The 25,334-nt window shown below is 42.4% G+C and overlaps 1 protein-coding gene across 1 annotated transcript in view; it reads left to right on the top strand.

Moving 5' to 3' along the window:
- LOC143961252 (phospholipid phosphatase 3-like) overlaps positions 1 to 16,371 on the top strand; it is a 29,135-nt gene extending 12,764 nt beyond the window's left edge. Inside the window, exons 4-6 of the mRNA XM_077470487.1 lie at positions 6,471 to 6,528; positions 8,734 to 8,910; positions 14,085 to 16,371. Coding sequence (XP_077326613.1) covers positions 6,471 to 6,528; positions 8,734 to 8,910; positions 14,085 to 14,180 — 331 coding nt within the window. The 3' untranslated portion in view covers positions 14,181 to 16,371. The remainder of the gene's footprint in view (positions 1 to 6,470; positions 6,529 to 8,733; positions 8,911 to 14,084) is intronic.
- The last annotated feature ends 8,963 nt before the right edge of the window (positions 16,372 to 25,334 follow it).

The following is a 25,334-nucleotide window of genomic DNA, read 5'->3' as shown; positions in this document are numbered from 1 at the left end:
CCTTTAACAGCATCCCAGTCTTAGTCCGTAGGGTTCAATATTGTGTTGGCCCACCCTTTGCAGCTATAACAGCTTCAACTCTTCTAGGAAGGCCGTCCACAAGGTTTAGGAGCGTGTCTATGGGAATGTTTGACCATTCTTCCAGACGTGCATTTGTGAGGTCAGGCACTGATTTTGGACAAGAAGGCCTGGCTTGCAGTAAGTGCTCTAATTCATCCCATCGGGTTGAGGTCAGGACTCTGTGTAGGCCAGTCAAGTTCCTCCACCCCAAACTCACTCGACTTTATGGTCCTTGCTTTGTGCACTGGTCCAAACCAGTTGGTGGAGGGGGAGATTATGGTGTGGGGTTGTTTTTCAGGGGTTGGGCTTGGCCTCTTAGTTCCAATGAAGCGCCTAGAGGCGATTCAGTTCGCATTGTGCGCTATATAAGTATTTCATTCATTCATTCAATGAAGGGAATTCTTATGCCGCGTACCCCAAAAATATATTAAAAAAAACATTTTTTTTCCTCAGTTTAGGCTGATACGTATTCGTCTACATATTTTTGGTAGAAAAAAAATCACAATAAGTGATTATTGATTGGTTTGCGCAAAAGTTATAGCGTTTACAAAATAGGGGATAGTTTTATGGCATTTTTAGTAATAATTTTTTTATTACTAGTAATGGCGGCGATCAGCGATTTTGACTGCGACATTATGGCGGACGCATCGGACATTTTTGACACATTTTTGGGACCATTGTCATTTATACAGCAATCAGTGCTATACAAATGCATTGATTCCTGTGTAAATGACACTGGTGGTGAAGGGGTTAACCACTAGGTGGCAGTGTAGGGGTTAAGTGTGTCCTGGGGTGTGTTTCTAACTGTGGGGGGGGCGTGTCTGTCTATGACACGTCACTGATCTCTGCTCCGATCACACAGAGCAGAGAACAGTGTCACTGTTGCTAGGCAGAATGGGGAGATGCTTGTTTACTTTAGCATCTCCCCGTTCTTCCTCCCCGTGAGGCGATCGCGGGTATCCCTGCGGCGATTGAGTCCGCGGGACCCACGATCGGAATCATGGAGGTTCCGATTGGCGCGCGCGTGCCGCCGGCAGTGTGCACTCAATGGCAAGGCGGCAAATTTAAAGGGATGTACCTGTACGCCCATTTGCCTGTCCGTGCCATTCTGCTGACTTACATTGGCGTACGCCGGTTGGCATGTGGTTAAGAGCCAATATAACGGAATAGCAGTGGTAAAAAAAAGCACTTTTATTGCACTTTTTTTTAGGGATAATTCTCCTTTAAGGGGGTATGACAGGGGGCGTGTCCTATGCCTACATACATTTGTTAGTAGGTGTCCCTCATTCCCATCTCAAAATGTTGGGAGGTATGCATAATGAGGACTGTTTTTTCACTGCTGTTTACTCTGCAATGCTTTTATTTTTCAATCCTTTAATCCTTTATAGTAAAAATGAACTTAGATTTTGTAAACCTTGCCTAATTAAATCATTTAGAGGTCATTGCAGTCTTGAAATCATTTTGGTAGCAGCAGAAATTCCATGGAAAGGGCAGTGGCTGGCAGCTCTACAGTCAAACAGTAGGAAATCCGGATGGGCTGCAGGGTCATTCCAAACAGATTACGCTTTCACATTTTTTGGAAGGAAGACATAAGACATATTCCCTTAGGTATAAACATCAGCATGAGATGTAGAATAATTCCGAGGACACTTTCCTTGATATAACCGGCCCTGTGCTTAGAAACATGTGCAGACATCTTAACCACTTCAGACCCGGAAGATTTTTACCCCCTTCCTGACCAGAGCACTTTTTGCAAATTCGGTACTGCGTCGCTTTAACTGACAATTGCGCGGTCGTGCGACGTTGTACCAAAACAAAATTGCCGTCCTTTTTTCCCTCTTACAAATACAGCTTTCTTTTGGTCGTATTTGATCACCTCTGCAGTTTTTATTTTTTGCGCTATAAACAAAAAAAAGAGCGAAAATTTTGAAAAAAAAAGCAATATTTTTTACATTTTGCTATAATAAATATCCCCCAAAAATATATAAAAAAAACAATTTTTTCCTCAGTTTAGGCCAAAATGTATTCTTCTACATATTTATGCAATAAGCAAAAATTGCAATAAGCGTATATTGATTGGTTTGTGCAAAAGTTATAGTGTCTACAAATAGGGCATAGATTTATGGCATTTTTATTATAATTTTTTTTTTATTAGTAATGGTGGCGATCTGTGATTTGTGAATGAATGAATGAATGAAATACTTGTATAGCGCACAATGTGAACTGAATCGCCTCAAGTAACTGCGACATTATGGTGGACACATCGGACACTTTTGACACTATTTTGGGACCATTGCCATGTATACAGCGATCAGTGCTATAAAAATGCACTGATTACTGTGTAAATGACACTGGCAAGGAAGAGGTTAACACTAGGGATTGATCAAAGGGTTATGTGTGTCCTAGGGAGTGATTCTAACTGTAGGGGGAGGGGCTACTACTCACATGACAGTGATAACTGCTCCCGGTGACAGGGAGCGGTGATCTCTGTCATGTCACAAGGCAGAAACAAGGCAGGGGAAATGCCTTGTTTGCATAAGCATCTCCCCATTCTACCTCTCCACACCGCAATCACAGGCCGCCGGTGAACATCGAGTTCCCAGGACCCGCGAGCACACTCCTGCGGCGTGCCTGATAGGAGACAAATTTAAAGGGACGTACAGGTATGCCAATTAGCCTGCCCTGTGCCATTCTGCCGACGTACATTTGTGTGCGTTGGTCGGCAAGTGGTTAATGATACCTGTAGGACTTGTGGTGGGTGAAATGGTTGAGGATTCTAGTAGAACTCTCAGGGGACGGCAGGAAAAAACCTGCTTGATTTGCATATGAAGCAGCAAACGAAAGTGCTTCTGGTGAGTGATCACCGCTTTATGGGACAAAGATTCTTAGTTCCTGTATGAGTCAGAAAGAAATGGACTGAAAAGTAACTTTCTAGGTTAATGTGTTTCCTGCCTCCCGGCTATGCCAGTAACTGATTATTTGTTGATTAATAGCAGAGATACAATAAAGTAGAGGAGGAACAATCCTCTAAGAGGCAAATGTAATAACCCCAGTTGCACTAATGGTTTTTCCTGTATTCAGCGGAGCATTTCACATTAGGATCTGCAGTCGGCTCACATAATTTGTAATAAAAACATCTTTGCCATCATGTAGCTTCCCTCCCAACTACTTTGCATATTATTTTATATACTGTGACTCTGTACTTGCCGAATATGCTGCGGAAATCTCCCTCCACTGAGTCTGGCTGCAGCCATTTTAAGTGTGGGCAGCTGAAGCTGCTGCCTGTTCATTTCTTGGATTTACACAGACACACAGAGGCACGCCTCCAGCTTTGCAGCTCTCATTGGCCCTCTTATGACTCATCCCCCTCTTCCTACCTGGCAAACTCTCACAAGAGAGAGAGAGAGAGAGAGAGAGAGAGAGAGAGAGAGCTCATGCCCTCTGCAGTGTAGGTGAGCATCATGGGAAATGTAGTTCCAAAACATCTGGGGTGAATTTCTATTGTTCCAGATCAATCATTTATTTTTGTAACAGTTACTACTAAATCATTTTTGATAAGACTTTCACAGCTTTACTTACTATTATGTGTTTTGATTACTGTGGTTCAAATTAAGATATGTATTTGTATATGGCCATCTGTACATAGGGGAATGTGGTTAGAATCGCTGAATAATGACTACTGTGAAAAGCAACTTAGAGAATCTGTTGGTTCCGTCTATATGCATTGATTTAATGCAATCACTGAGCAGCAGATGTTATTTCACTTTGGAGCTTTCACATCTTCCTTACATATGTTAGTATTATCAGCCTGATGCTTGATGAAAAGGGCTGGTCAACAAAGTAGTCGTACGACCATTTTCAAGTGGCCGTTGAAGGCAAGTCACATGACTCTTCCATTCCTTACTTTCTTATACTTTGCTGCAAACCTGGCTTGGATGGTGTGTTATATTACTATACTAGCAGTATACTTGTAGAACTTCCCATGACAACATTCCATGTTTGTTTGCCATTTTTACTAGATTGCTAAACGTTTGTTTTAGTACAATGCTAAACCTAGAAAACTCCAAGGTCTATCAACAGATAGATAACATTAAGTGACTCATACAGATCAAGGACAATGGAAAAACCCTATCATCTGAGCATTCATTTCTCAACCAGGGTTCCGTACACAATCCTATGCCCAGGATTGCTCCAGAGGAAGGCAAATAAAAAAAACCTACAGAAGTTTATAGGGTTCCTCGAGACCTGAAATGTATTTTAAGGATTCTTCCCTTTTTAAAAGGTCAAAAAAGGCTGACTAATGCATTGCGGGCCATACACTATACGAAAAATCGGCCGAACCCATTTTCGATAAACTAGCACTAGGCCGTGAGCGCAGACGATAGTGTCATCATGTAATGACTGATAAATCATTGCATTTTTTGTTGTTTTTTTTACATATACCTAGTGCAGACAGTTTCGGACGTGAAAAAACACATTAACCTTTCAATTTTTCATTCGTTCGGCAGAAAATTTCCAAACTTGTCCTTCATTTTTTCGGCTCAAAAACGTCCCAACGATTATCGATTTTGTGCCCATTAACTGGCCGGAAAACGAACAAACTGTCTAAATGACCAAATTTCGGATGATTTTTCGTATAGTGTGTGGCCAGCATTAGAATAACCATCAGCAGCACTGTTCAGTGGAAAAGACAAAATAGTTATTTTTATTTTATTTTAATTAAAATAATAAAAAAATAAAAAACATAGCTTATAACATGATTATTGGCTCACATTATTAATTATAATCATGAAGAATTATGCAGCTTTAATCACAATTTTGTAACAATATATACATATATATATATATATATATATATATATATATATATATATTTGTACAAGTCTGCATGAATAATTTATATATATATATATATATATATATATATATATTTTTTTTTATCTATCTATCTATCTATCTATCTATCTATCTATCTATCTATCTATCTATCTATATAGCTATATATATATAGATATAGGTAGATAGATAGATAGATCTATATATATCTATATATAGATATATATATATATATATATATATATACATCAAGTGTTTAAATGGAAAATAATATATATATATATATATATATATATATATATATATATATCTATATCTATATATATATATCTATATCTATATATCTATATCTATATCTATATATATATATATATATATATATATATATATATATATATATATATATATATATATATATATATATATATAAATTATTCATGCATATTACTTATGTACTAAAAATGAAAAAAAGATCCATTGATAGATTCCCTTTAAATGTTATCTCTCACACTTTGTAAACCTCTTTTGGTTAATTAATAACTAATATAGAAACCAGGCTTGTAGGAGGCATTGCTGTACAGTAAACTGTAGGCTAATATCATCTTACATACAGCATAAATGAGCCTCTACATGGATTGTATAGACAAGTAAAGGTCATAGAGGCTGAGTCAGACTTCAGGGAAGATGCCGATCTAAGCATTGCGAAGGCACATTCTTTAAGTTTGCAATAGATACTCATCTCTGTCACAAGGACTGAGTTCCCATTTCTCAAAAAGTTGGGGGTAAAACAAAAAAAATCTAAAAAAAAATGAAAACCACTGTAAATACAGAAAAACATCTGTTGCTTGTTTTTCACCCACTGGACTACAAAATCCCACCCTATCGCCTCATTTACATAACATAAAGAGGCATGTTCTGTAGCCCAGCAGAGGAGACCTGGGTGGGCAGACAACACTTCATTGGATTTCTGTGCAGCAGAGGCAGTGCTGTCAGCTCACTACAGGAAATTAGGAGCTCTCTGGATTTCTGATACACATGAGGAAATATGCATGTGTTGCAAAGATTATTATTTTTATTTTTTTTTAAGATTGTACGCTGGAAATCTAGTTAAAATTGCTCAAACTGCCTAAAAGTAGAACTAAATACAAAATGTTTTCTTTTTTTCTTTTTTTCATTTTGGATAGAATTTTTGTCCCCCGTGCTCCATTTGGAAGATTTCTCTTCACTTCCTGTCCTATAGCCAAAAGAGGAAGTGAAAAGAAATCCCTCCAAACTGAAATAGTTTCCCATTGGGAGATTTCTCCTCAACTTCTGTTCTGGTGACAACCTAAAATATGGGATTTTCTTTCACTTTTAGTGATAATGGTCACCAGGACAAATAGAGAGGCTGAATCCTCCCAACGGGGACACAGAGAGCAGTAAAACCAGGCAGGGGTTCTAATCCATCTCCACTCTGTCCAAAAGTAAAAATCAAAGTTTTTCCTTTAGCTACACTTTTTACGTGTGCAGACAATATTAGACATGAGATCAGCAGAATTTGATTTTAAATTATATTCTTTTTTTTTTTCTTTCAGAAAATCGTTCTATTCTGGACATGCTTCTCTCGCCATGTACGCCATGCTGTATCTCTCGGTGAGTCTACGCACACTATGACCATGCAGAATCTCTTGTGACTCAGGTTACCTAATATTCTGGAAAAGAGGAAGTGTGATCATAAACTCAGTGCCATATAGTGACAATAATTCTTTGCAAGACAAATTCTTGGTTATGATGGTTTAGGGTTTTCTGCAGCTCCACAGCCACCAACACCTTCTAATAGATGAGGACAGAAAGACCACAAAAGTCCTCCCGCTTCTCATTATATGGCTTGACAACCTCAACAACCTCATGCGAAAGCCAAAATTTTATGTATAAAAACAAATAAAAAATTATATATATATATATATATATATATATATATATATATATATATATACTATATATATTTATGGATAACAAAGGAAATATTTAAATTTCAGCTCCATCCAAGATGTTTTATTTTGATTTGGAGAGTGATGAAAAGCCTTTCTTGGGAAGTCTCTGCAATAGACAAAATATTAAGGAAATATCCAAATGCCTTATGGGGGATCAAGAAGGAATTTAAATGTTTCCCCCACTGCAGCAAATTGGACCATGCTGTATTTTATTGCCTTTCTCCAAACCATGGTCCAGGGGCCACACCTGGCCCCCTCCTAGATTCTATCTGGCCTGCAGCAACTGCTCAGGAAAATACCCCCAGGTGGCTGGCAGTGGGTGTGCTGGTCTGTGTATTGTAATATGGAGACTAGAACATCCACTGCCTGCCAGCCATTACCCTTATACACATGGATGTAAAGAGGGACTCTTCTGGATGAAAGGCAGGGACTCTACTGGGCACATATGGATGTAAGGGGGACTCTGCTGGACACATATGGATGTAAGGGGGGACTCTGCTGGGCACATATGGATGTAAGGGGGGACTCTGTTGGACACATATGGATATAAGAGGGGAGGACTCTGCTGGGCACAAATGAATGTAAGGGGGATTCTACTAGGCACAAATTGATGTAAGGGGGGACTCTGCTGGGCACAAATGGATGTAAGAGGGGGGGCTCTGCTGGGCACATATGGATGTAAGAGGGGGGGACTCTGCTTGGCACATATGGATGTAAGAGGGAACTCTGCTGGGCACATATAGTTGTAAGGGGGGACTTTCCTAGGCACATTTAGATTGTAACAATGGATGTAAGGGGCCTCTGTTGGGCACTTATGGATTGTAGAAGAGGACTCTGATGGGTACTCCTGGGTGTAAATGGATATTTTTTTTAAATAAAACAGTTGTTTGGCCTGCAAACATTTGTTTAATATATTATGTGGCCCCCCTACTAAATAGTTTGGAGACTCCTGCTCTGGATCATCTGGGTATAGGGTTTTTAAATCCTTTTCTACAGAGTATAGATCTATTTTATCCCAAGCATGCTTAGATTCACTTACTGTTGACTTAGGGTTGACTCACTACCTCTGCTGGAAGTCTTTTCCAAGCATTAACTACTCTTTCAGTAAAAGAGCACTTTGGGGGAGATTTACTAAAACAAATACAAAATTTGGTGAAACTCTGCATAGAAACCAATCAGTTTCCATTTTTTCTTTTTCAAAGCTTACGGTAATTGAACAAGCTGAAGTTAGAAGCTGATTGGCTACCATTCCCAGCTGCACCAGATTTTGCACTCTCCACTTTTAGGAAATCAACCCCTTTGTGTTGTTCATCCTGTAGTTTGAGGTCATGTCCCCAATTTTGACACTCTGCACTGACTAAGCCAAAGTGACTCACAAACTCATAACCTGGTGTCTGCCTTCTGTGACTCCGATATCTCATTCAGGATATTTTGCAACATGTTTAAGACACCAGGCGCTGTTTACCTGAGAAATCTGCATTGCATTGTATCGTATGGTTCAATGTCAGTACAGGCTGATTTAACTCTTTGCCACTGTCCCTTTAAGTGGACTGTCCAACTGGGGTCCGGTAGGAGGGGCTCCTGAAAAAAAGTCATTGTGATTGGCTGCACAGTGATGATTTCATCAGCAGCTGTCCTACCAGCTCCCGACCATTGGTAGTTGCCCGCAGTGCAGTTGGTGATGCCACAGGAAGGAGGTTAATAGGAGTACAAAGTTCAGTAATCCATAGGAACCAATCAGCATTCACCTTTCTCTGGATTGACTGCATTAAATAGAAATGTAATTGGTTTACCAAAAGTAATTCCTTTTTTCCTCCATACTGATGATATAATGATAGCTACTCATACCACGTGTCTTCTCCAGTTTTATCTGCAGGTGCGGATGGCGTGGAGCGGGGCCCGTCTCTTGCGCCCCCTTGTTCAGTTTGTATTGATCCTTGTAGCTTTATATATCGGATTCACCCGCATATCGGACCACAGGCACCACCCAACTGACGTGGCTGTTGGCTACCTGCAGGGAGCACTGGTGGCTTATTGGGTGGTAAGTTGGAACTAAGTTAACCAGATAAACGAACCTTCACCTGTCCTTCCATGTCAGGGTCTATTGAGTAGGTATCGGGCTAAATTTACAAACAAATCAGAAATGTAAGAAAAAGGATTTACAATCTAAATACAAGTTTTGTGGCCCATTCACACCTTTGGGTTGAAGTAATTAGCAACAAAAGGCAAGTTTTATCACACCTTTATTGAAGAACCATGATGTCATTATATAAGCACCTAATATCGTCATTGCATCCTAACATTAGCATATAAGCGCCTAAAATTATGATTTAATCTTAACATATAAGCACCTAATATCGTCATTGAATCCTAACATTAACATATAAGCACCTAACATTATGGGTTAATCCTAACATTAGTATATCAGCACCTAATATTGTAATTTAATCCTAATGTCCCATACACGTGAGTGGATTTTTCTCTGGAAAAAACGTGGGTGGTTTTTCTGAAAGAATTCTGCTCAAGCTTGGCTTGCATATACACGGTCACACAAAAGTTCTCTGGATTTTCGACCGTCAAGAACGCGGTGACGTACAACACTATGACAAGCCGAGAAAAAGAAGTTCAATGCTTCCGAGCATGTGTCAAATTGTTTCCGAGAATGCGTAGGAATTTTGCGCGTCGGAATTGGTACAGACGACCGGAATTTCTCTCAATCTTTTTCTGGTGGAAATTTTGCCAGCAAAAGTACGATAGAGCATACACATGGTTGGAATTTTTGACCAAAAGCTCACATCGGATTTTTGCTGGCGGAATTTCCGATCGTGTGTATGGGGCATAACATTAGCATATAAGCACCGGAAATTATGATTTTTTTTTTTTTGCAAAATCTTTTTTATTTAATTTTTCATTAGCATACAAAATTAGCCCATGCAGGGGCTAAACCTTTGCCCACACAAGGTCAGTTCTTCTGATGTGGCAACATACCACAAAAGAGCCCGAAAACAATGATTTAATCCTAACTTTAGCATATAAGCACCGAAAATTATGTTTTTTTTTTTTTTTGCAAAATCTTTTTTGTTTAATTTTTCATTAGCATACAAAATTAGCCCACGCAGGGGCCAAACCTTTGCCCACACAGGGGCAGTTCTTCTGATGCGGCAACATACCAGGGCCTGAAAACTATGATTTAATCCTAACTTTAGCATATAAGCACCTAATATTGTCAATGGATACTAATATTAGCATATAAGCATCTAACCATGCCATTTAATCATTAGTAAAGCTGATTAATAATTCATTTTCTTTTTTCAAGAAAATATGACCTTAAAGATTATGGTAGAGTTTATAGTTTTTTTATGTCAAAAAATCTAAAGTTTCTGGACAAAAACCAGGGGTGACAATTCGTGCAACAGACAGATAAGTGGTTACAGACAATTTTAGACCCGGTGAAATCTAAACATAGACGGGACTGTCCCCTCCCTGTCCCTTTGTCCAGGTTATTTCTGGGAGAGTGGGAAATAGGAAATCTTATATAAATGAAGAATGGGTGGCTTCTCCTTCTTCTCCCTGCCGGGGGTCTGTGAACCGCGGGGGGAGGGGCTATCAGGAAACGTCTGTGTATCCTGTTTAATTCTGCACAGAGGATGTTCCCTGAGCCATGATGAGCCACACGGGGTTAGCTTGGAAAATAGGTATCCTGGCTTTAAGGGGTTAAAGAAGAACTCCCTATGTAAACAACTGTGAGAAGATATACTGCTGCAAAGGTTCTTTATAAAGAAAAAGCTTATTGATCAATATCGACAGGTAAAGGGTACTATATATCATATGCAATGCATAGTATAGCAGCAGATACAAATGCATAGGAAACACCGATATTAGGACATCAGAATACAACAGTCAATCCAACATTTAAAAAAACCAAATAGCATGCTTCATCAATGTCGCGGTATAGAGAAGAGGTGGCTTTTTTGGCTTTAAAATGTTAAATGCTACTATTAATTCTTTAATGTCCTGTTTAGACCGTACATTCTGTTGATAAAAAAATAAAAATGATGATAGGTTTTGCTAATATGACAATATTAGGTGCTTATATGCTAATGTTAGGGAACAGAGGGTGGAGATGAGGGGTAGGATGATATGCACCCCCCTTCTGACCTGTATTTAATGGGCTGAAGGACATCTGTCCTGGATGATGATGTCATCCTCTACCTCTAGTACTCCTCTTTACATTAGGAGTGCTTTACTCATCAGAGCCCCCCTTTACATCAAGAGTTTCTCTCTTTACAACAGATCCCCCCCCTTAACATCAGAATCCACCCTTTACCTCAGGAGCCCCCTTCACTTTGGAGTTTCTCTCTTTACATCAGATCCCCCCCCCTTTCACATCAGAATCCATCGTTTACATCAGGAGCCCCCTTCAGTTTGGAGTTTCTCTTTACATCCGATATCCCCCCCCTTTTACATCAGAATCCACCCTTTACATCAGGAGCCACCTTCACTTTGGAGTTTCTCTTTACATCAGATATCCCCCCCCCCTTTTACATCAGAATCCACCCTTTACATCAGGAGCCCCCTTCAGTTTGGAGTTTCTCTTTACATCAGACCCCCCCCTTTACATCAGAATCCATCATTTACATCAGATCCCCCCCTTCACATCAGAATCCACCGTTTACATCAGGAGCCCCCTTCAGTTTGGAGTTTCTCTTTACATCAGATCTCTCCCCCCCCCTTTACATCAGAATCCACCCTTTACATCAGGAGCCCCCTTCACTTTGGAGTTTCTCTTTACATCAGACCCCCCTTTACATTAGAATCCACCACTTACATCAGACCCCCCCCCTCACATCAGAATCCACCCTTTATATCAGGAGCCCCCTTCACTTTGGAGTTTCTATTTACATCAGATCCCCCCCCCCCCTTTTACATCAAAATCCACCCTTTACATCAGGAGCCCCCTTCACTTTTGAGTTTCTCTTTACATCAGATCCCCCCTTTTACATCATAATCCACCCTTTACATCAGGAGCCCCTTTCAGTTTGCAGTTTCCCTGTACATCAGACCCCCCCCCCCTTTATATCAGAATCCACCCTTTACATCAGGAGCCGCCTTCAGTTAAGCGTTCCCCCTTCACATCAGGAATCCCCCTTTCACATCACACCTTTATATCAGGAGCCCCCTGCACATCAGAGTCTGCTCTTCACATCAGAGACCCCATTTACTTCAGGTGTCCCCCCTCATTTTAGAGTGTCCATTTACATCAGTGTCCCCCTTCACTTTCCAGTTTCCCTTTACATCAGAGCCCCCCCTCCCCATCTGAGTTTTTACATCAGAGCCCCCCTTCACTTTAGAATTCCCCCTTCACATCAGAGCCCCCCTTTTACATCAGGAACGACCCACTTCACATCAGAGCCCTACCTTAAGCTGGCAATACGCTAGTAGAATTTTGTTACTTCTTTTTTCATTTTAAGAACGTTCATTCAATTTGCTAATCATTAGTGCGGTTAAATCGACATCCAATTTTGATTGCAGTAAGGGGAAGATTCAAAGGAGCAGGATGGGAAAATTTTGGAACAAACACATTTCTAACAGTTACCGTATGTGGTTTTCATTTGGGAAACGACATTAATTCCATAAGTTTGAAGTACTTTCAAGTGAAATTCATCATCGAATGTGCTGAGAATTTTCATGCGAATGTTGACACGAATGCTCATTCAAATATCTATGGCCAGTGTTACAATATTCACTAAAGAACAACAAAGGGTGGGAAGCAGTAGCAGGCCTGGATAATGGCAGATTTCAGAGTTTCTTCCATCCTCTTCTTAATGCTGCATCAGTGCCATGCAATGTCAATGGTGCTGGTATGCCAGTCTCCAGCACCGGAGCAGTGAATGATGCCAAGTGTCCTGGCTGCAGGGCTTCACTGGTTATAATGGTGCTGATGGCTGGCTTTCCTATTGTTGTTATAATTTTTCCTATTACTATGTTATATAGTTTATTATTATTATAATTATTTTATTATTATTTATTTTTATTATATATATATATATATATATATATATATATATATATATATATATATATATATATATATATATATATATATATATATATATATATATATATATATATAGTTATATTTTCATTATTTATTATTGTATTTATTATTATATTCTTCTTCTTCCTCTTCTTCTTCTTCTTCTTCTTATTATTATTATTTTATTTACGTATAGTATCAATATTTATTATTGTATTTTTTTACATTGTTATTATTTTTATTATTATTATTATTAATATTAATATTATTATTGTGATGTGTTATACCGGTAGTTGTATTATCATTATTTATTGTTGTATGTACAGTATATAATACTAATAATAATATTAATAATAATATTTTATATAGTTATATTTAGGGCTTTGTTTCTTAGACAATAGGTACTCCCCCTTTCCAAGTCAGCCCTTGGTTCCACCCCCTACCCACCTCCCAGTACTGCCCCTTTTAGAAAATACAGAACCAAGTAACAATTGTGGTACTAAGTAATTTGTATGAAATCTGTAAAGGATAACAAGAAAAGTAGTAAAACAGATCCCATGCAGCCAGCAACAATAGATCCCTGCAGCAATACATTACCACCTGCAACAAAATACCCCCTCCCGCAGCAACATAAAATCACCAGTAGCTATAACAGATCTCCCTGCAGGCAGCATCAATAGACCCCTTCAGCAACAATGGACCACCCGCAACAAAGTATTCCTTCCCCCAGCAACCATAGACCCCCAGCAGCAACAACAGATCTCACTACAGACAGCATCAATAGACGCCTCCCTCAATAGTAAATCCCTCCTAGCAACAACTGACCCCCAGGAACATAAGATCCACCACCAGCAACAATCGATCCTACACCAGCAACAATAGACCTCCCCAGCACCAATAGAACACCCTTCAAAAATAAAATTGCCTCCAACAACAATAGATCCCCCAGCCACTAGCATTAATAGACCCCTGGCCCATTACATACAGTATTATTGTTATTTTTTATTGTATTTATTACAATATTATTATTTTATATAGGTATAGTATCAATGTGTATTAATGTATGTATTATTATTATGTTATATAGTTGTATTTATAGTTTATTACATGATTATCATTATTTTTTCTTCTGTTATTATAATTCAGAAATAAAATGAGTGTCATCATCTTTTCTTTAGGCTTTCCACATTTCCAGTTTGTTTCGGCGGTCTCGCTCTCAGGCGGTCAGCGCCCCTCCACGTCCCGACAGTCCAGAAACTTTCACAAACTGTTAAGTGCCAATTCAAATCATCAAGAACCGTGGAAATCCTTGATGGGAGGAGGGAGAAGATGAGACGGCTCTGCAGAACAGAACTGTGAGAGATCGCTGGGGGTACAATGGGGTTCAAACTGAAAATTTGAGCCCATCCCCCACCCCTTCAAGCTCAGTGGACAGAGAGACACATCTCAGTGTGGCCCCCCCGAGACTCATATTCAGACATTTCCGAGCCAGGAGACATTTCTAGAAGCAGCTCCTTGGAGGTGCCCAGCGTTTTCCAGCATGTGATGAGCTACATTAACATACTACAAGAAGAGACAATCCTTGCAACCAATCAGAATGTTTCTTTTACTGATCAGACAGTGCGCTGAGATATGTTTGCCTGTTACGTGTTACTGCACTTTACCCACCATTACTCCTCCCTATACTGCCTAATTGAATAAGCCTTTAAGGGCCCTCTACCCAATAGCGGATATTTGGCTATTAGGTGGAGTCTGGCTGATGAGCCACCTGCCAATTTTTTATACTTCTTGGAGAATCTAATGGCAAGACTTCCCCAACACATCTCTAGGCTGGAAGAGTTTTGGGGATTCCCATCCCACCAATCCAGAAGAATTGGTGGTGTCATTCAGAAAATCGGTTTCTGCATGGCACCACATTGTGCCAACGCAGTTACCAAAATGGGATGGGGGAAGAAGAAGGAGGTTTAACTCTTCAGTATCTACCAAAAATAGCAATATCGGTTTTGGGTGGAGTGACACTTTAAGAATGAAAGTATAGTACTAAGAAAAAAAGAGTTATAGAAGGACTTGAGAGAGTATTGAGAGAGATGCGCATGTGAAGCGATTATAGCGACTTCTCCTTACCTACAAGAAAGAAGTTCTATCGGGATTGCCCATATAATATTGCAACCTTGCCCTCAGGGCTTGTTCACACATGCTGCAGTGCTTATCATTCCTCTGAAAAGTGATCCATGGTGAATTGCTTCCCAGCATCTCCTCACTGCCTCTTTACCTCCTAAAATGGTGCACCACCATGCCACGATTGTGCCACGATGCCATGGTTACACCATCATGCCACCACGGCACGTTGCACCACCATGCCACAGTTGAACCACCACACCATAGTTGCGCCATTGTTGCACTGCTGCACCATAGTTGCACCACCATGCCAGAGTTGCACCACTATGTCATAGATGCACCATCACACCATGGCTGCAACACCATACCATAGTTGCGCCACCATTGCACCACCACACCATAGTTGCACCACCACGCCACGGTTACACTATCACATCACGGTTGCATCACCACACCATAGTTGCGCCACTGTTGCACTGCCGCACCATAGTTGCACCACCATGCCATAGTTGCACCACTACGCCATAGTTGCACCACCATGTCACGGTTGTACCATCACACCACGGATGCACCACCACGCCATAGTTGCGCCACTGTTGCACTGCCACACCATGGTTGCACCACCATGCCATAGTTGCACCACTGCTGCTTTGGCATTGCTAATGCCTGCAGTTTAATTTTTGCCACAGTTGCAAAGCACTGAAGCCGTGGTATGGGTATAACCCTGAGCAGCTGCATGCTCGTATTTAGGTGAGGGGGGGGGATGTAAATTTTAAGCAAATCCCCGCTCAGCTTCTTGAAACATTCCTGATCTCTTCCTGAATTCTGAGCTGCCTAAACACCTCTGCCCGGCATGTGAAATATGACACTTTCTCAGCTGCTATCTTGGGGGAAAAAAATGTTAGATTTAACTTTATGTCCCTAATTATTTTTATCAACATCTGGCAGTCAATGCACTTATTCCGAGCCTTAACCTGATTGGAGATTTCAGCTGGTGTGTAGGGGGAAGGATTTTTGGTGATTTAACAGAGAGCACTTTGAACATGTTGGAGAAGTCTGATCACTGTAAGAACTTCAAGCAGCAGGACACACAGGACTTGGAGTTCCTTTTAAAGCGGCTGCTGCGAGCAACTTCACTGGGAGCCTCATGTGCACCCCGAGCCACTGCAGGACTGAATGTACAGCTATTTTACAGACTAGTCTGGACTTTTTCTTTACAGAAATTCCTGACCGCTGGACGGTACAGGAAATAAATCCTGATGTGACGTCAAACATGTTTATACATTGACTGGAAATTTTCTGAGATCTGTACAGAAGGATGAATATATATTGATAACATTTATCATATTACATGAGTCAGTCTGGTGTCAGTGTCTGGAAGTGATGTGTGTGCGGGGATCTGTATATGGGGGGGGGGGGGGGGGCAGGTTTACATACCTTTCCCCATATCTATACTTATATACAAGTGACAACACGCACAGGTGACACAGTAATGGGATAGAACGCGCCTTTCACCATCCGTCACCCAATCATCTATTTGATATTTAATAAAGAGGTTCTATGGATGCCTCTATATAAGAAATGACATGTTATAGCTGAAGTTTCTCTATGCTTCTCTATGCATTGCAGGCAGATCATGGCTGGCAGGAGGAGACGGCAGGGTGCTGTATAGATCTTCCTGAAAACATCCCAGCGCCTTGCCCTAGTACTCCTCTCAAGAGCCCTCAGTCCTGATACAAGCAGCAGGCTGGGTCTTGGTGGGTGGTGCCAGTCCGGAGAAGTGGGCGGTCCCAGGCAGATAGTATGTGCATACAGACCACCGCAGGTAACACCTGTATGGGGCGCTGAGCCTTTGTGATTGAAAGAACTGAAATCCAATGAATGAAATGGGCGGGCCAGGGACAGCCAGGTGGGGAGGAAAGGGCTAGATGAGGATGGGCTTTGACTGACTGAAGCTTCTAATGCACAGTGTGAGAAGCTCACAGTGTGCAGTGAAATCAGAGTACGTCATATCAAGTCTGTATTTAAGAAAGAACTAGGGAGAATGAGAGAGAGAGAAATAGAGCGAGAAAGAGAAAGAAAGAGGGAGAGAAAGGGGGGGGAGGGGGGAGAATGAAAGAGAGAAATAGGGAAAGAAAGAACAAAAGAGAGAGAAAAGAGAGAAAGGGGGGAGAAAGGAAAAGCGAGAGAAAGGGAGAGATGGGGGGGGGGGGGGGAAAGAGAGGGAAAGAGAAATAGAGGGAGAAAGAAAGAACGAGAGAGAAATAGAGGGGAAAAGAGAGAAAAATAATGAGAAAGAGGCAGAAAGAGAGAGATGAATAGAAGGGGGGAGGGGGGGAGGAAAAGAGAGAGAAATAGAGAGAGAAAGAAAAAAAAGTGGGAGTGAAAGAGAAACAGAGGGAGGAAGAGAGAGAGAAAGGGAGAGAGAGAGAGAATAGCGGGGGAAAGAGAGAGAGGGGAGAGAGAAAAAGGGGTGGGGGAGAAATAGAGGGGGATAGAGAGAGAGAGGAGAGAGAAAAAGAGGGGGGAGAGAAATAGAGGGGGAAAGAGAGAATGAAAGAAAAAGAGAGAGAGAGAGCGAAAGAGAGAGAAAGAGAGAGAGACGGGGAGAGAGAAGAAGAGATAGAGATTGGGTAGAGAGGGAGAGAGAGAAATAGAAAGAGGGGAGAAAGGAAGAGAGAGAAATAGAGAGAGAAAAAGAGGGAGAAACAGAGGAGGGAAGAGTGAAAGAAAGAATGAGAGAGAGAGAGAGAGAGAGAGAAAGAGGGAGTGAGAGAGAAACAGAGAGGGAAGGAGAGAAGGAAAGAACGAGAAAGAAATAGAGGGGGGGAGAGAGAAAAAGAGGGGGAGAGAGAGAGGGGAGAGAGAAAAAGAGGGCTGAGATAGAGAAATAGAGGGGGAGAGAGAAAGAGAGGGGGGAGATAGAGAGGGGAGAGAGAAAGAGAGGGGGGGATAGAGAAATAGAGGGGGAGAGAGAAAGAGAGGGGGGATAGAGAAATAGAGGGGGAGAGAGAAAGAGAGGGGGAGATAGAGAAATAGAGGGGGAGAGAGAGGGGAGAGAGAAAGAGAGGGGGGATAGAGAAATAGAGGGGGAGAGAGAAAGAGAGGGGGGAGATAGAGAAATAGAAGGGGAGAGAGAGGGGAGAGAGAAAGAGAGGGGGATAGAGAAATAGAAGGGGAGAGAGAGGGGAGAGAGAAAGAGAGGGGGGGTAGAGAAATAGAGGGGGAGAGAGAAAGAGAGGGGGGAGATAGAGAAATAGAGGGGGAGAGAGAAAGAGAGGGGGGGTAGAGAAATAGAAGGGGAGAGAGAAAGAGAGGGGGGAGATAGAGAAATAGAGGGGGAGAGAGAAAGAGAGGGGGGGTAGAGAAATAGAAGGGGAGAGAGAGGGGAGAGAGAAAGAGGGGGGATAGAGAAATAGAGGGGGAGAGAGAAATAGAGGGGGAGAGAGAATGAGAGGGGGAGATAGAGAAATAGAGGGGGAGAGAGAAAGAGAGGGGGAGATAGAGAAATAGAGGGGGAGAGAGAAAGAGAGGGGGAGATAGAGAAATAGAGGGGGAGAGAGAGAGAGGGGAGAGAGAAAAAGAGGGGGGGGGGAGAAATAGAGAGCGAGGGAGAAACAGAGGGGAAAGAGAGAATGAAATAACAAGAGAGAGAGAGAGAAATAGAGGGGGTGGGGGTGGGGGAAGGAAGAGAGTGGGAAAGAGATAGAGATTGGGTAGGAAGGTAGAGAGAGAGAGAAATAGAGAAAAAAGAGAGAGAAATAGAGAGAGGGGAGAAAGGAAGAGAGGGAGAAAAAAAGAGGGAGCGAGAGAGAAACAGAGGGGGAAGGAGAGAAGGAAAGAATGAGAGAGAGAGAAATAGAGAGGGTAGAAAGGAAGGAGAGATAAGGAGAGAGAGGGGAGGAGGAGAAAGGAAGAAGGAGGGGGGGGGGGGGGTGAAATAAAGAAAAGAAAGGATCTCAGTGGATTGGTAACTCCTGTAATAAAGAGATCTCTATCTGCCTCCAATAAAGGATTATTATTGTGTGTATTACAAATGTAACAACCAGATACAGAGATCTCTATCCACCATTGCATAGAATTAGTGTAACAATCAGTTTAGCAGAAAACAACCCTGAGTGTACTTCAGCCACCATTGTTTGTAGATGTCATTGTGATGTGTCCTCGGCCGGACCCTCACACTATTATTACATTGTTATGTTCCTATGGGGGGGGGGATAGGACTGAGAGGGTCTGATAGATGCCATATGACCCCGGGGCCCCTCTCCCATCATATGGATCCCGTACGGAATGTCGGAATCCTTCCAGCTGTCTCTGTGGATTGGGGCAGACAGGTGTAGTTGGATCTGAGTGTATTTATATACTTACTTTATAATGCCAGCAGACTGGCCACATTCCACAACCTGTCCTATGTATGCATCCAACACACTGCAGTCCTGAGTCTACACTGGCCATGGGAAGTACTACAAGTTCAATACAAGCTTCATGTACTTACCTTAAGGCTAGATTCTAGGCAAACAATTACTATCTAAAGAAAAAATGGATGTACATTCTTCTAAGGGTCACATTTATAAGAAAATAAATGCATAGCAATTTACCCAGTGAAAAAAAATACATTTGTTTTGTAAAAAAAAAAAAAAAAGTTAAACTATTTCCAATGCTAGTCAAACATTTTCCATAAATTTAAAATGGAAAATACCGAATTGTGCCACTAGATGGCACTAATACAATTTGTATGATACTTAGCACCATCTAGTGGCCAAATGCAGGATTTTCCATTTTGAATCAATGAAAAACATTCAGCCAGCACAGGAAACATTTTTTGCCCCATCTGTGCAGGAAAAATGTACATGCACTATGTAGGTATCTTACTTATTTAAATTTTTTTTTATTAATATGCCGTGTATTCGTGTATTCTTCAGATCTGTACAGTAATTCAGTGTAAAACTTGGCCTCTGTGTAGGAGCTTCCTCTAATAAAGACCAGTCGCTGCTGTACTCTGCTTGTGCAGGGTGACTGGTTTTGTCTCCGCCCCCCTCCTGTAGTTTTCTGCAGGAAACCTGTAGTGGGTGTGGCCAGCTCGTCTTTTCTAAACCTCCTTATGACATCACCGCTATGTTTGTAAGGTAATATCTGGGTTTCCAATGACATTTGGTGCTCACAGAGTGGCTTTATATCTTTTGTTGTATTAGAGAACTCATTCCGTGCTGCAATCCAGCCTTCCCTTCAGTCTCTCCTCCAGTATTGCAATTGAACACTCTGATTTCACTGCACACTGTGAGCTTCTCACAAGGTGCATTAGAAGCTGCAGCCAGTCAGATAGAGCCCGTCTCTTTTCCTGAGCGGAGGACGTCCAACATCATCAAGCCTCCCTCTCCAGCCTGACTCTCCAGTCTGACTGTCCCTAGCCCACCCATTTAATTCATTGGATTTCAGTTCTTTAAATCCTATTGATAACATATGGGCATTAGGGTAGTATGCATACAAATGCAGCCTGCCTAGGAATGCCCACATCTCCACATTGACATCCATCTATCAAATCATGTTGCTCATCCATCTATCTGGACTGAGGACTGGAGTTGCCACCTCATCCCTTTAAACCCAGACACCTTTGAATTACACAGGTTCTGAGGCTAATTAAATGCAGATAAGGCACCAAATTAGTTTAATTTCCACCCTAATCAGCCACAGAACCCGTGTAATTAATATGTGTTTGGGTTTAAAGGGATGAGGTGGCAACCATACTGAGGACTCATGAGAAGAATACTGAGGCAGGGTGATGTGATTTTTATAAGAAGCTTTGTACAGCCCCCTACTGACCCTCCCACCAACCATGATCTGCCTGCATTGCATAGAGAATGACAGAGATCCAGTGATGACATCACAGAGCATAAAATAAAGTGTGTAATGCAGTGGTGGCTGGTGCTCTAATTTTTTTTGGGGGGGGGGGCAAACAAAAAACCACTCCCCCTCCTTCACTTGGTTGGTCGAACCCCCCCCCCAACCCTCCTCGCTCAGTCAGTCGGTCAAACTCCACCCACCTTGGCTCGGATGGTCGATCGGACAGTCACACCCCCCACTCCACCGTCGCTCGATCGATCATCCATCCGTCCATCAGGCCTGCACTTACCCCATCCCCTGAACCCAGCCAATACGGTCGCTTCTCCTCTTGGCCAATTGGGTCTTAAGACCCACTTGCTGATTGTCCAGGAAGAGAAGCAGGAAGACAATAGTGAATATTGATTTGCTATTGTGTCACAATAGGGTGGGCACAAGTGGGTGTCACAATAGCCCACCATTTTTTGAAGCCAGTTAGAGCCATTGGCTCTAATCACGTGCTTAACCCCCCCCCCCCCAAAAAAAAGAAATCCAGGCAGATTAGAGACTGGGCGCATGGATTTGGGGGGGGGGGGCGGCGTCCCTGCTCCCCGTATGGAGCGGCCCGCCACTGGTCTAATGAAACAGCAATGGTTAAAAAATGTCATCAGTATGTTAATTAGGGGGAGTGAGGAAAAAAAAGGCAAACCAAAAGCAGATTAAACCCTAACTGTAAAAAAGAAAGTGGTTTCAACATCCTAGCTACTGTTGTCTGGCAGTGGTGTGTAAATTACAAAACCGGCTGAGAAGTGTACAATAGTGATGGATGAATCTGCCCAGGTTTGCCGCAGGGATAATAGTACAAAAAAGTTGCATCCACTCTAACCTAAGACCAGCCTTTGCAGCAAGATGCACATGGAAGGGCAACTCACATTGTAAACAAACAATAGATTTCATAGTACACATACCAGCCAGCCTGCAAAACAACCAAATTGGTCATATCTAAAAGTTTATGTTAAAAACAGAGGGTTTTGTTTGCACACATTTGCAAATACATGTGTAAGCCGCAATGCCAACGCCAAGGGAGCTCTGTATATACTGCGGTCCTAACTCTAAATTTCCAGAGCCTGCATAGTAGGAGCACATATGTAGCAGTAACCCCGTAGGGGCTGCTGAGTGCTGTGGTCCATCTGTTACCTTGCAGAGCCAGGCACACAGTTCTCATTCATTCTCAGGCAGAAAACCAGTCCTTGAAATTTGTTTGTATTTTTATTGAGGGGAATAAACTTGGATGGGGATGGGATATTCATGAAATGCTCAACTGATTGCAGGAAAATACATGGGACAAACTATATAATCCTCCGGTATATACAACTCTAGCACATCACTCCAGCACTTCACTTGTTTGCACTTCCCAAACCACCTAGCACTGATTTGGCACTGACTCAACCAGGACCGTGGGCCACCTTTTAGTGTAGCAAATTTGTAGGTAGTCCCAGTGCTAGCTGTCCTCGTGGCTACTGCTCCCATTACCACCTATTCAGGCCCTGCCAGCCCTCCTGGCTGCAACTTCCTCTCTCCACTGCCCCTTGCCACTACAGTCCACTCCACTGGCTCAGCACCCATCCCAGACTACAATCTCCCAGTCCTCTCGGGCGTGCCTCCCCAGTCCTCCTGACTGTGTGTCACTCACCAGAGCTCTTGGCTGCGACCTGTTGTTCCTCTCCTGGAGACTTTGTCTGGCAGTGCTCCCCTGCTGTCCTCTCTTGCTCCCGTGCCACCTGTCTAGAACACCTTTGTGTGTCATGAGAAGGGTTCTGTCCACACCCGAGCCCGTGGCCCAAGGTCACCCCCCCCCAGACTGGGGAGCTCCCTTCAAGGCTACGACAGCCTAGCACTCCATCTCCAGCTTCCTCCCGAACAACTCCTCTCCAGCTGGGCTGACCCTGGGTATTTAAAGAGGACTAACCCCTGCCAATCCAGGTTGGGGATTGGTCAGGGCTCCTCAAAACACCCCAAGTGAATTGACCTCCCCTCTCCTCCTTCCTTTCCAGAAAACATCAGAACATTCTGGAAAGAAGTGGGAGGTCTTAATGATGCTGTCTGTGAGTCACCCAGCTCTGCTCTGAGTCACACCCAGGCTTGACTGTCAGCAAGCCTGGAATTTTGCCTATTCTCACCAAAAAAAAGCACACTGGAGAAGCTACACATACATCAATGGATAGGTTAAGGGTGGGTGTGCCCGGAGGGAGCCAACCCCGGCTTAAAGGCACAGGAATGCATGTGATGGCCAGCAAAGCACAATGGTAGCAAAGGTGTCCAGTACGTCTCTGCACCCAATCCGACCAACTGTACAAAAAATAGAAACCTACAACTAGCCTTTGCAGCAAGGTGCACATGGAAGATCAAGGCATATCCCAAACAAAAAAAAGATTTCCCAACTCATTTACCAGCCAGCCTGCAAAACAACTGAATTGTCCCCTCTAAGCCCTTGTACACACAGTCGGACATTCCGATGGAAAATGTCCGATTGGACCGCATTGTCGTATAATCCGACCGGCTTCATGGGACTTTTTCCGTCGGAATGTCCGACCAACAAAGTTTGAGAGCTGGATATAAAAATTTTCCAACAACATGATCCGATCGGAATTTGTCCGATCGTTTGTAGAGAATTCCGATTGGACAAAGTGCCACGCATGCTCAGATCAAATTCCTAGACCAAAGTTATTGGCTACTAGCCTGAACGTAGTCCGCACGTAACTAAATAACGTCATCACGTTACGAATGATCGGATTTTGCGACAACTTTGTCCGACCGTGTGTATGCAACACCAGTTTTGGACAAAATCTGACAGATTTTTTTGTCGGAATGTCCGACCGTGTGTACAAGGGCTAACAGTTTATGTTAAAAACAGAGAGTTTTGTTTGCACATAATAGGCCTAACCAGTGTATGCCTGAATTTTATTTTATCTATGGGGATAGATGGGTGCATTGTAGTAAATATAAATTAGACATTAGTTCTCTCTGTGTTTTTATCACTGATGTAAAATTGCCTGAACATTCTTTGTCCTTGTTGACTGCAGATTTTTTCTAGGGGAGAGTAAAATCACTTATACTCACCCCATCCTCCACTCCCCCAGCAGATAGTGCTCCTCCATGCTTTAACAGTGGACTGTCCCCTAACTTTATTATGTTCAATGCAGGACCATGGACACTGCATGAGTCTTGATCATGCCCGGACCTTAGACCGCCCTAGCATGGGGGAGAAGGCACTGTGGGGACCAGTCTAGCAGAGTGGAAGAGTGGACAAGTGGAGGATCGGGCAAGTCAATCTTTTCTATGCTCCCTAAACCTAAATGAGCACAGCCCAACTGCAAGGGATTATTTTAAGAATTTAGAGACCACAGATAATAGAGCAGTGTCAAAATTATCCAGCAGTAGCATAGGTGTGCACCCCAAAGCTCAAACACGCATAACTTTCTCTGCAGCCTCAGCTGCACGGGATAATGAATAAATGGAAAGTGCTCTGTGCTGAGTGGCTTCCTGTTCATTCACAAACTATAGCATAGAAAACATATGCTTCGGTTATCAATGGACAGTGAGTGAGTGTGTTCATTACGTTCATGTAGAAAAGGAAGGGGCCAATAAATGACATATTGACTAGCCCTTTCTCCCACTCTCCATCCTGAAACATCCCCCGCAGCAGCTGGGGGAGAGAAGAGCAGGGAATCCAGCAGCACTGCAGGGCGACCAACAAGGGTGGGTGGGGGGTGAGTGTGCAGTAGGGGGAATCAGCACCGCACATAGTGATTAGGGTGTGCCCAAGCAAACCTGGCACACCCCCTGCGCATGCCTATGGGTAGCACCACATTTTTAATGAGGGGAAATTAACCCAAATAAATAACATAAATTACATATTGACTAGCCCCTCCCCCGGCTCTGGTTGCGGAAAATAAAGCAGGCAGGTGTTTAACTACAGGAGTTGAAAAACAGCAGTGTAAAATAGGCTAGCAACAAGACAATTTGAATGAGCAAGGCTAGGCCCAAATTTACTGGAAACAAGGAGTCCAGGTGGAGGGTTTGCTCCAAGAATTAAGATACTGCAGAAGATACAGCAGTGTAATATTCACCAGCAGCAGGACAGTTTTAAACAGGGAAAACAGACCTAACCAATATATGCCTAACTTTTATTTTATTCATGCAGATAGAGGGGTGTGGTGAGTGTGGCTGATATGATTTGAGGTGGTTTAGGTGCACACTGTTCCTGCACACCTTTTTATTTCTTTTATACAATACATGCTGCCAACAAAAGGAACAGGTCAGTAACAAGTGGGGACAGCAACTAAAATTGTCCGCTTACCTCAAAACAACTGAAAAATATATGAAGGACAAAAAAGCCCCCAATCATAAAAGCAGCAAAAAAAGCAACAGAGGGCTTGATTGCCCAAAAAACCCAATCAAAATGAAAGTATAGTAAGTAACAATATAATATA

Source organism: Lithobates pipiens, unplaced genomic scaffold (genome assembly GCF_037356315.1).
Source record: "Lithobates pipiens isolate NorthernLeopardFrog02 unplaced genomic scaffold, aLitPip1_a1.2 Scaffold_8, whole genome shotgun sequence".
Classification (NCBI taxonomy): Eukaryota; Metazoa; Chordata; class Amphibia; order Anura; family Ranidae; genus Lithobates; species Lithobates pipiens.
The sequence above is the reverse complement of the archived record's forward strand: the minus strand, read 5'-3'. Positions and strand labels throughout refer to the sequence as shown.